Source organism: Hyperolius riggenbachi, chromosome 11, assembly GCF_040937935.1.
Source record: "Hyperolius riggenbachi isolate aHypRig1 chromosome 11, aHypRig1.pri, whole genome shotgun sequence".
Lineage (NCBI taxonomy): Eukaryota > Metazoa > Chordata > Amphibia > Anura > Hyperoliidae > Hyperolius > Hyperolius riggenbachi.
The window spans coordinates 224,573,204-224,585,637 of NC_090656.1; the positions used below are offsets into that span (position 1 = coordinate 224,573,204).

The 12,434-nt window shown below is 46.7% G+C and overlaps 1 protein-coding gene across 1 annotated transcript in view; it reads left to right on the forward strand.

The window, feature by feature from the left end:
* The window catches only part of HSD17B12 (hydroxysteroid 17-beta dehydrogenase 12), a 104,274-nt gene that overhangs the window by 43,825 nt on the left and 48,015 nt on the right, over positions 1–12,434 (forward strand). The window contains exons 2-3 of the mRNA XM_068260167.1: positions 11,040–11,086; positions 11,880–11,955. Of these exons, the coding sequence (XP_068116268.1) occupies positions 11,040–11,086; positions 11,880–11,955 (123 nt within the window). The remainder of the gene's footprint in view (positions 1–11,039; positions 11,087–11,879; positions 11,956–12,434) is intronic.

Here is a 12,434-nt window from a genome sequence, read left to right on the forward strand (position 1 = left end):
TGAGGGACACTTAAGTGACAAGATAATATACTATGTACAGTTCTGCAGAAGATGCCGGTGCTATATAAATACTAAAAAAAAAGTAACCTGGGTGATGGGGAGTACATGTCATCCATGGTCAGGATATTAGGAGTTGGTTGGGTGAGGAGATAACCTGGGTGATGGGGTGTTCATTTCCCCCATGGTCAGTATACAGTATTAGGAGTTGGTTGGGTGTGGAGAGGACCTGGGTGATGGGGTGTACATTTTCTCCATGGTCAGTATATATGGAGATGGTTGGGTGAGGAGAGGACCTGGGTGATGGGGTGTACATTTTCTCCATGGTCAGTATATTAGGAGTTGGTTGGGTGTGGAGAGGACCTGGGTGATGGTGTACATTTTCTCCATGGTCAGTATATTAGGAGTTGGTTGGGTGAGGAGAGGATCTGGGTGGCGGGGTGTACATTTTCTCCATGGTCAGTATATTAGTGAGTTGATTGGGTGTGGAGAGGACCTGGGTGATGGGGTGTACATTTTCTCCTTGGTCAGTATATATGGAGATGGTTGGGTGAGGAAGAGGACCTGGGTGATGGGGTGTTCATTTCCCCCATGGTCAGTATACAGTATTAGGAGTTGGGTGAGGAGAGGACCTGGGTGGCGGGGTGTACATTTTCTCCATGGTAAGTATATTAAGAGTTGTTTGGGTGAGGAGAGGATCTGGGTGATGGGGTGTACATTTTATCCATGGTCAGTATATTAGGAGTTGGTTGGGTGTGGAGAGGACCTGGGTGATGAGGTGTACATTTTCTCCATGCTCAGTATACAGTATTAGGATTTGAGTGGGTTAGGAGAGGACCTGTGTGATCGGGTGTACATTTTCTCCATGGTCAGTATATTAGGAGTTTGGAGTGTTTTGGAGTGGAGAGGACTTGGGTGATGGGGGGGGGGGGGGGATTTCCTCATGGTCAGTATATTGGGAGGTTGTTGGGTGAGGACAGGACCTGGGTGATGGGGTGCCCTGCCCTTGCGAGCTTACAATCTAAAGGAATGGGGGGGGGGGGGGGGAGACAAATGGTGGGGTAGTATACAATAAACATACCTAGCGGGAGTGTGTTTTTAGGATATCTAGTAGGAGTGCAACTTGGCCTTAGGACAAAGGGGAAGTGGCCCTAAAGGTAGAGTGTATGCTTGTCAGAAAAAGTAAGTTTTGAGAGAGGGTTTACAGATAACAAAGGTTGGAGAGTAATGGATGTGTTGCGAGAGTAGGGGTGAAGCCTGTGCGAAATCTTGTTTATGTGAATGCGAGGAGGTTATTCTAGAGTTGGACAACAGAAGGTCATGTGCAGATCTGAGCTTGCCATTGCGTTGGTATCTGGAAACTATTGAGGAGATGTACAGGGTAGAGAGATTGTGGAGAGCTTTGTAGGTTTAGGGGTTAGAGTTTTGAACTGGATCCTATTGTTAATTGGCAGCCAACAAAGAGCTTGACAGAGAGGGGCAGCAGAGAAAGAGCGAGAAGAAAGATGAATAAGACAAGCAGCCAAGTTCAGTACAGATTGGAACAGTGCCAGTCTGTTTGGTAGTCCACAAAGTAGTATGTTACAATAGGCCAGACTAGATACTATAAGAGCATGTGCTAACATTTTATTTGTCTTGAATGAGAAAAGGTCGGATGTGAGATTTTTTTGAGATGGAGATGACAGGAGCTGGTTAGGGAGTGAACGTGAGTAATAAGAGAGAGAGGCGTCAAACATTACCTCTAAGCACAGTGCTTTAAAGGAGTTCTTTTGCATCCTAAAAATCAAACCAGGTGATGCTTACCTATGGCTTCTATCGCCTCCCCCCCCCCCCCCCTCCCCCTGCAGCGGTAATGTCCCATGCCGTCTCTTCTGATGCTCCGTTCCCCCACCACCGGTCCCAGTGTAATCACGCTCGTCTTCCTGCGCGACGCCATCTGGAGCTTACTGTGCAGGCGCAGTACAAGAAAAACTTCGTACTGCGCCTGCGCAGTAAGCTCCCGATGACGGGCGTGAGCATTATTTGTCTGTCTAGACCGAATATTAAACCGGGACCAGCGGCAGGGAATGGGTGATCGGAGGAGGATGGCGTGTGACATTACAGCTGCAGGGGGCTGATAGAAGCCCTAGGAAAAGTGTTAGCTTGTTTGATTTTTGAATCCCCACTGAACTCCTTTAACCTTCTTGGCGGTAACCCCCGAACGTAGTTCGGGGTAAGCCGCCGAGGGTGCCGCTCAGGCCCTGCTGGGCCGATTTGTTTTAATTTTTTTTTTGCTGGACGCAGCTAGCACTTTGCTAGCTGCGCCAGCACCCCGATCGCCGCCGCCGTGCGCCCGATCGGCCGCTATACGGTGCGGACGCGCGCCCCCCCCCCCCCTCCCAGACCCCGTGCGCTGCCTGGCCAATCAGTGCCAGGCAGCGCCGAGGGGTGGCCCGGGACTCTCCAATGACGACCCGACATCAGTGACGTCGGTGACATCATCCCGCCCGTCGCCATGGCGACGTGGGGGAAGCCCTCCAGGAAATCCCGTTCCTTTGAACGGGATTTCCTGATCGGAGATCGCCGAAGGCGATCGAAGAGGGCGGGGGGATGCCGCTGAGCAGCAGCTATCATGTAGCAAGCCCTGGGCTCGCTACATGATATAGAAAAAAAAAAATTTAAAAAAAAAACTGCCCGCGCTGCCTCCTGGCGTATTTTTTTTATACCGCCAGGAGGGTTAAGAAACCAAAGTTATGGGACTGTTAACATTTATTGTTATTTCAGGCAGAAAGGTGGACAGAGACAGTGGAAAATTGATTAATTCTGTTTTTACTCTTAAGTTTTAAGAAGTGAGAGGACGTGAAGGAGGATATAAGCAGACAAACAGTGAAGAACAAGTGTGAGGAGGGAGTTGAGGTCTGGGGCCAAGAAGTACAGTTGTGTATCGTCTGCATATAAGTGGTATTGAAACCCAAATGAGTTGATGAAGTTGCCAAGACTGTGCATGTAGATGAAAAAGAGGGGGCTAAGAACAAAGCCTTGATGTACCCCTACAGACAAAGGATGAGAAGATCTGATCTGTGTAATGCTGGATACACACGTTGCGTTTCCGCGTCGATGCAGCGTTCGATTCGCGTCGATTAAATTATTTCCGACATGTCCGATTCGCGGGTCGATGGATCGTTAGGTCGATTTGCCATACTTTACATGGCATTCGACCTAAAAATAATCGAAATGCGCTTGGAAATGCTCGGAAATAATCGAATTGACGCGAATCGAACGCCGCATCGAACGCGGAAACGCAACATGTGTATCCAGCATAAGAGCCTGTGAAAGACCCTCCAGAGAGATGGGAAGATAGTCAGGAGAGCGAGGCCCCTTATGCTTACAGATGAAAGTATCTGTAGAAGTAAGGTGCGGTCAACAGTATCAAATGCTGATGACGAATCAAGAAGGAGGAGTATGGAAAAAATCCCTTTGGATTTAGCTGTAAGAAGATCATTTGCCACTTTAGTAAGAGCTGTTTCTGTGGAGTGGTTGGAGCGAAAGCCAGACTGGAACTGATCAAGCAGGGAGTTAGCAGATAAATAATGGCTTAGGTTAGCATGTACAGTATGTGTCGTGCAAGTAATTTGGATGTGATTGGGAGAAATGACACAGGGTGGTAGTTGGTGAGTGCGGTGGGATCTAGAGATGCGTTTTTTTTTAAAGAGTAACTGTCAGGCTACAAAAGCTAATTTAAACCTCTATTCTCCTGTGTTAAACAGTTTAGAAGGAAGCCAAAAAGGCATTACTGAAGATAAAAATCTCTCTTACATTTGATGTGTGCTTATCAGCAAAGCTGTTATTCCCAAGCTCTTAAGAAGACGCAAGCCGCATTCCATACTGCAAAGCATTCTGGGGCTCTCCCCTCGGCTGCTAATGAGAAGTTACAGGGTCAAATAACAATAGCATGTAACTCATTCCAGGGCACTGATAAATCTCCGGGCAGAGTACACTGCAGGAGTCCGCTATTGTTCCTAGCCACATGGCTAATTAATATTCACTGCACACTACTGTTATTCAGTACTAGCTTTTCTGTGATCAGGAAGCAGGGAGGACATGACTACACATTTGGCTTCATAGGAGACAGACAAACATGGAACCTGCCATGAGCTGTCAGGAGCATCATTCTCTGCATATACTATATAAAAATTCTGTGAAATCCAAACGTGGACAGTGAAATGCATATGTAATGTAAGTACAGCCTATATTTAGCTACTGATATATGTGTTTATTTTCTCTGAGACCTTATACCTAACAGCTCCTCTTTAAGTAGTGGTGTCACTAAAGCCTTTTTGAGTGGGGACAGAAGGATGCCAGTGGAGAGGGACATGTTAAATAGTGATGTTTCAGAATGAGATGGGAGGGAAGAACAGGTGGTTAGATGGGATTTGGAGATTATAGAGGAGAGAGAATGCTCAGGGATGGAAGAGAAGGCATATAGAGAGCAGTCTATGAGAGGTGTGGATATGGGATTTGAGGCCTGCATGGAAAAACCACTTCAGATTTTGTCAATTTTTTATTAGTGAAGTATGTTGCAAAGTCTTCAGCTGATAAGTATGAGGAGGAGGAGGGGGACGGAGAATGGAGATAAAAGTGCTCAAGTGCTTTGGATTGTGGAAATGGGAGGATATTTGGTATGAAAAATGGCACTGTTTTGCCACAGGGAGATCATTTCTAAAGTTGTTCAATGTTGTTGTTTTTTTTTTTTTTTTTTTGTTATGAGCTGACGTCCTCACTTGTGTTAAGGTTCCTTTAATCCCTTTCAGCTACTCTAGAGCACCTTTTTAACTGTTTAGCTTTGGCCAGCCAAGGTTGGGGACTGACACGATGAGGGCAGACATTGGTAAGAGGAGCGAAGTCATCTATGACTTTAGTGATGGAGCTGTGTTAGTGTGTAAGCAGCTGAGTCTGGGTCAGTGAAGGATGATGTGTGGAGAGGTGCCAGGGCATCAGAGACTGATTGCATGTCTAGGCTGCGGTAGTTTCTGCGAGTATTTCAGCGTATTTGTGCAATCGTAGTAGGAAAATAAGGAGAGAGAAGGTTAGTAAGTTATGGTCAGCATTAGGGAGCGGAGCATTAGTAATATCGGTGACAGAACAGAGACGAGTGAATATGAGGTCGAGCGTATGGCCATCAGTGTGAGTTGGAGCAGTGGACCACTGAGACAAGCCATGGGAGGAAGTGAGGGACAGAAGTTTGGAGACAGAATTATTGGTATCAGTAGGAATGTTAAAATGGTTAACGCCTCCAGGAATTTTGCAGGAGCAGGGTGAGACATTTTTCAGCTTTGCCCTGTGCCCAAATTTCTTGGCGCGTTAACGTGGATGCATTGGTTGGGTGAAGAGTGGACCTGGGTGACTCTGTGTACATTTTCCCCATGGTCAGTATACAGTATTAGGAGTTGGTTAGGTGTGGGGTGGGTGTACATTACATCCATGGTCCATATATTAAAAGTTGGTTGGATGAGGAGAAGACCTGGGTAATGGGGTGTACATTGCATCCATGGTCAGCGTATTGGGAGTTGGTTGGGTGAGAAGAGGACCTGGGTGATGGGGTGTAAATTTCCTCCATGGTCAGTGTAATGTGGAACAGTTAATTTCGGCACCCATCGTAGAGCACTGAAGCTGGGTGCCATCATAGCAGCAATGCTAATCTGCGCGCCCTGCAGTTGCCAGACCCCGAATTGTCGCAACTCGGAATGGGGAATAGTATTTAAAGCTGCAGGGTTGTTAGCGGCAGCAGGAAGAGCCATCATTCGGCTTGCCCTGCCCGACGCTGTAGTAACATGCATTCGTGTATTGGAAGTTGGTTGGATGAGGAGAGGACCTGGGTGATGGGATGTACATTTCCTCCATGGTCAGTATATTAGGAGTTGGTTGGGTGTGGAGAGCACCTGGGTGATAGGGTGAACATTGCTTCCATGGTCAGTATATTGGGAGTTGGTTGGGTGTGGAGAGCACCAGGGTGATTGGGTGAACAGTGCTTCCATGGTCAGTATATTAGGAGTTGGTTGGGTGTGGAGAGCACCTGGGTGATAGGGTAAACATTGCTTCCATGGTCAGTATATTGGGAGTTGGTTGGGTGAGGAGAGCACCTGGGTGATGGGGTGAACATTGCTTCCATGGTCAGTATATTAGGAGTTGGTTGGGTGTGGAGAGCACCTGGGTGATAGGGTGAACATTTTCTTCATGGTCTTTATATTAGGAGTTGGTTGGGTGAGGAGAGGACCTCACATTTCCTGTACATTTCCTACATGGTGGGTATCTTGATGGTTGGGTGAGGAGAGGACCTGGTTGATGGGTTGTACATATTCCATTCATGGTCAGTATATTGGGAGTTGGTTGGGCGAGGAGAGGACCTTGGTGACGGGGTCTACATTCCATTCATATTAAGTATTTTGGGAGTTGGTTGGGTGAGGAGAAGACCTGGGTGATGAGGTGTATGTCAGGATGCGAGACATCTATCTACAGATTGTCTATTAGCGTTTTTTTTCCACCCCTGCCGCCATGTTGGTGGATCTTTTTTTCCGTAACAATGCCCGAAGTTGCTCTTATTAACTTGCAGGCTGCATCGCGCTCATCTTTTGTTCTTTGTTAGATGTGGGCTGGCATCTGCTAGTCTGCGTTAGCATTCAGTCTCAGGGAATTCAGCGATTTCTATATTCAGCTCTGCTAAGCCTGTGCCCTGTTTGCTTGAATCAATTGGGGCTGCTATTTTTAGCAACAAAGGGGAATTGAAATAGCAATTTTCTTTCTATGTAATGGATCCCCAAGAGGAATACTGATGCAAGCTCTCTGTCATCCCTCTTATGCACGCCTCCCCCCCCCCCCCTCCCCTTCCCAAAAGAACTGACAGGAAAGGCATGTGTCACGAATCTGCAGCAGTATTAATCTTTAATCAATCTAGTGTTTGCTCTATTCAGGTGTTCAGGGAAGGAGCTATGGTGGGGTGTGTTTTGTGTATAGTGTGTGTATTTCTATATACAGATGGTGTGTATGTGTGTTCACAAAATGAGACGTGCTATGAATGGGCACGCTATCCTTGGATTGGGCATTTCAGCTTTCGGTGGGTGAAGGAACAGACAGGGCATCTATAAATACTCCTTTCGCTTGCTGCGTTTCTCTGGTGTATTTTTGATGTCTGATTTAGATAAGGTTGATTGGGTAGCGGCTAAAAATAACTGTTCCCAGAAAGTTGAGGACAAAGAGTGGAGGATATTTTTAACCCACGTTGTCTGGCATTACTGCTCCTGACTGTAAGTGATCCACTCTATGGGGTTCTTGCGTTGGAAGTCACGCTGAACGCGTACAATGGCTGAATGTAAATGTGGCGCTGTAGAAAGCAGTACACCAGGCTAGAGGGTTCAGTGTGTGGATGGAATAACAGTCTGCAGGAAATTCCCAATACTGTTAAATGACTGGTCGTCTTGTCCAGCCAGTCCTGTGATTCAGATGACCCTAGACTGCCTAACCAGAGCACACAGCAAGTGACCGGACTAGTGTGGGAATGAGTAAATACTGCGGTGTAGTAGACCTGTGTAGACTGCGCTGATCGGACTGTGACGGGTCATTAGGGCCCTTTTTTCACTAGGAAACGCTATTGCATGCACAAATGAGCTGGAAACGGGCTTCCTTCCATTTCCGCTACCACAATTTTGGCACGGTTGCGTTGTGATCCACGGTGCATGGTGCAATTGTGGTTGGGTTGTTCTGGTAATTTTCGATAGAGAAAAAAACCCTTGCCGGTAAAATTGACAAATCGCAGGAAGAAATGCATAGAGGCATAATTGCGATGCAATTTTCCTGTGCTCCTATACTTTTGTATAAACACACCAAAAATTGTGCAGGCCGGCGATTGCAATTCAGGGGAAAATGAATCGCACTAGTGGAAAAACAGCATCATGATTTGTACATGGTAATTGTGGTGCTGTAGCGATCGGCAAAACAGGCGCTATCTGATTTTCTGATCGAACTGCACCTAGTGGAAAAGAGCCCTAACTGTGCTCTTTACTTGCCTCTCTAGGAAGGTTCCTGCATATGCCTCTCTCTCCAGAAAGGTTCCTGCATATACCCATCTCTCCAGAAAGGTTCCTGTATATACCCACCTCTCTAGGAAGGTTCCTGCATATACACACCTCTCTAGGAAGGTTCTTGCATATACCCACCTCTCTAGGAAGGTTCTTGCATATACCCGCCTCTCTAGGAAGGTTCTTGCATATACCCGCCTCTCTAGGAAGGTTCTTGCATATACCCGCCTCTCTAGGAAGGTTCTTGCATATACCCGCCTCTCTAGGAAGGTTCTTGCATATACCCACCTCTCTAGGAAACACATTTTATACATACCTAGGGCTTCCTCTAGCCCCCTTCGGCCTGATCACTACCTCATCCCCGTCCTCCATTGCCTGCAGCCTCTGCAAGCCGGCCCGATAACTTTGTGAGTTGGGGCTTACTGCACATGCGCTCCCTTATGGCGCTCCTGTTGTCAGGAGTTCTTCACTTGCGCAGTACTACTGCACAGGTGCAGAATGCTCCCGGTTGCGGAAGCGTGACAGGGTAAGCATGCGTGGCCGGACTGTGTATGCGCCGACTGGCTGAATTACCAGGCCAGATTGCAGAGGCAGCAGGCGGCCGAGGACGAGGTAGTGATCAGGCCGAAGGGGGCTGGAGGAAGCCCTATGTATAAATTAAAACTTTTTTTCCCCTTTGTCTCAGGTACACTTAAAGTTCTGGGAACCGCCCTTCCTTGTGGAAATCAGGGCTGTGGAGTCTGAGTAATCTTTGGGTACCTGAGTACAAAAATGCTCCGGCTCCTCATAAATTTAAACAATTTAAACCTAACCTGAGACGAGAGAGGTAAAATAATTCATACTTACCTGTGGCTTCATCCAGCCCCATGACCTCTGTTGCCTCTTTCACCGCCCTCCCGGGTGCCTCCATTCGCCTGCTATCGGCCCCGGTAATCCGCCTTCAGTCACGTCAGCTGAGCTCGTCCTGCATATGTGCCCTCCTCGTTCACGTCCCCAGGTAGTACTGCCTCGTTCACTACCCCCAGGTAGTACGGCACTGGCACAGAACGCCCCTGGTGACGTGAACGTGGCAGAAGTGTGCGTATTACATGGGAACGAGTCGATAGACTTCCATTTTATCATTCACACTACAACAGTGAGTTTCAGCTCGTCGGGAATGATTCAAACTTTCGGAAATGCACAACAACTCACACACCCATTCATGCATTTTCAACTCACTAACTAGTGTCAATGATCCCTCAGGGAGAAAAAATGTACATAAATAAGACAAGCAGGTTATGGGGGAGCGTCAGGTGTCATAATCTGTATAATGAGCATGTCTGTGATAATTAAACACCATTATGTGCATAGAGATAGTCACCACCTTCTTACAGTGGTATCTCATCTGAAGCCATCCAAATTATCCACAACCATAATCCCTGCTTTCCTGATGTGATGCTTGGTCAGTGGTGAAATATTTTCAGGAAAAAGCAAATGCACACCATACAATCTTTAACATTTCTTTTCAATTCAAATCAACTTTTGTAATTGTTTACAGTGTTCTCCTCAGAATTTTTTTCCAGTCGGGTGGTATGAAAAAGTAGCCGGGTGGGGCGAGCTGAGAGAATGCAGGGCCGGTGCTTCTGTGAGCAATTCTGCTTACAGCAGAGGAGGAGGTGAGCTGATGACAGCCGGGTGTTCACCAAAACTAGCCGGGTGGAGCACCCGGCTAAAAGAGCCTGGGGAGAACACTGGTTTGTAACATTTGAAAAATCTGACCAATGTGCCACACACACGTAAAATTTTTCCCCAATTTTGAAAAAGAATGATTGAAATTTTTTTGTGTGTAGGTAATATATTAAGACATTGACAATCTTCTACCCTACACCATTCAATTTTCATAAAAATCCTACCTAATAAACCGCAAGTGTCTCTGCGTCCCATGTCCCCGTGTGTGCTTTTATTTTGTTGTGTGCGTGTGCAGGGAGGGACGCAGAGACACTGAGGAGGTTGCTGGGGGAATGGGTGATCGGATTTCTTGATTGGGGGGGGGGGGGGTTGGGTGTCGGTTGGCGGAACACGATCGTTTTTGTTTTTTGTAGGGTTTTTTTGCGAATTGCTGTAAAATCAAATAATTTTATTGTATAGTGTATGGCCACCTTTACTTTTGTTCGTGGAAGATTAAATGTATGCATATACTTTATTGGGGCATTTATAAAGTCTGTAGATAGAAATTTTCTTCTTTTCCTGCATCCAATCCTATTCTACCTTACACATTATAAATTGCCGTCAGTGGAGAACCCAATTTATTGGTGGGGATTTTTAGAAGCAGACTGATGGTCACTTCGCTCATCCCCAAAAATAAATCCCTCATCCTTAAAGGATACCCGAGGTGACATGTGACATGATGAGATAGACATGTGTATGTACAGTGCCAAGCACACTAATAACTATGCTGTGTTCCTTTTTTCTTACTCTGCCTGAAAGAGTTTAATATCAGGTATGTAAGTGGCTGACTCAGTCCTGACTCAGACAAGAAGTGACTACAGTGTGACCCTCACTGATAAGAAATTCCCCTTTTTTACCTCTTTCTTGCTCTCAGAAGCTATTTTCTGCTAGGAAAGTGTTTTATAGTTGGAATTTCTTATCAGTGAGGGTCACACTGTAGTCACTTCCTGTCTTGAGTCAGGCCTGAGCCACTTACATACCTGATATTTAACTCTTTCAGGCAGAGAAAGAAAAAAGGAACACAGCATAGTTATTTGTGTGCTTGGCACTGTACATACACTTCTAACTCATCAAGTCACTTGTCAGTTTGGGTATCCTTTAAAAGTAAATTGCTCATCCCCAAAATAAATTGCTCATCGCCTAAAAGAAATCATTGATCCCCCAAGAATAAATCGCCCATTACCAAAAATAAACCATTCAGCCCCAAAAATGGATCACCTGTACCCAAAAATTATATCCTGTATCCCCAAAAATCAGTCACTCATCCTTCTTGTTTCTCTGCAGTTGTCACTGGAGCCACGGATGGAATTGGAAAAGCCTATGCCGAAGAGGTGAGAACTGTGCTTATTTATTGTTTTTTAGGAACCCGGTCTATATCATAAGCTGAATAAAATAAGCTAATGTCTTTAAAACCCCACCTCCCCCACTGTAATTGTATGCAAATTTATGGAGCTTAAAAATAGACCTATGCAGTGAAATATCTGTTGTACTTAATCATTCCACTTTCAAACTGCATACATTTGCATAAGCTGACCATTAAATGTGCACAAGCTCTGAATTATTCATATGTCATTGACCATGGTTTAGGTCAGGTGTATGCCTATCTAAAAGCATGATTTACATGGCTCCGCCCACAGTACACTACAGGTGGAAATGATTTACATGGCTCCACCCACAGTGCACTACAGGTGGGAATGATTTACATGGCTCCACCCACAGTGCACTACAGGTGGGAATGATTTACATGGCTCCACCCACAGTGCACTACAGGTGGGAATGATTTACATGGCGCCACCCACAGTGCACTACAGGTGGGAATGATTTACATGGCTCCACCCACAGTGCACTACAGGTGGGAATGGTTTACATGGCTCCACCCACAATGCACTACAGGTGGTGGGAATGATTTACATGGCTCCACCCACTGTGCACTACATGTGGACATACAGTAATAACTTGCAATTACTTCCCGCTATAAGAAGATGGGGGGGGGGGGGGGGGAGAGAGAGATAGATATATACAGTGTATATAGATAGAAATCGAGAGATGGATAGAGAGAGATAGAGATTGATGGATGGATGGATAGATAGATAGATATTATAAATGCTGTACTTCTTCCCGCAGCTGGCGAGACGGGGGATGTCCATCTTTCTTGTCAGTCGGTCACAAGATAAGCTGGATGAGGTGGCCAAGCATATACGTGAGTATCTGCACCGCTTTCTCTCCTTTACTCTGAAATCTGAACACAAAATCAAGACTTTACTTCCTGCAGACTCCGCCAATTGTGTGGTGGGGTCTGGAGATGGTGTGTAGGGGGTTGTGGGGAGGGGAGATGGTGTGTAGGGGGTGATGGGGTGCTAAGATGGTGTGTAGAGGGTAGTGGGGTGCTGAGATGGTGTGTAGGGGGTTGTGGGGAGGGGAGATGGTGTGTAGGGGGTGATGGGGTGCTGAGATGGTGTGCAGAGGGTGGTGGGGTGTGGAGATGGTGTGTAGAGGGTGGTGGGGTGTGGAGATGGTGTGTAGAGGGTGGTGGGGTGTGGAGATGGTGTGTAGCGGGTGGTGGGGAGGGGAGGTGGTGTGTAGGGGGTGGTGGGGTGGGGAGGTGGTGTGTAGGGGGTGATGGGGTGCTGAGATGGTGTGTAGGGGGTGGTGGGGAGGGGAGATGGTGTGTAGGGGGTG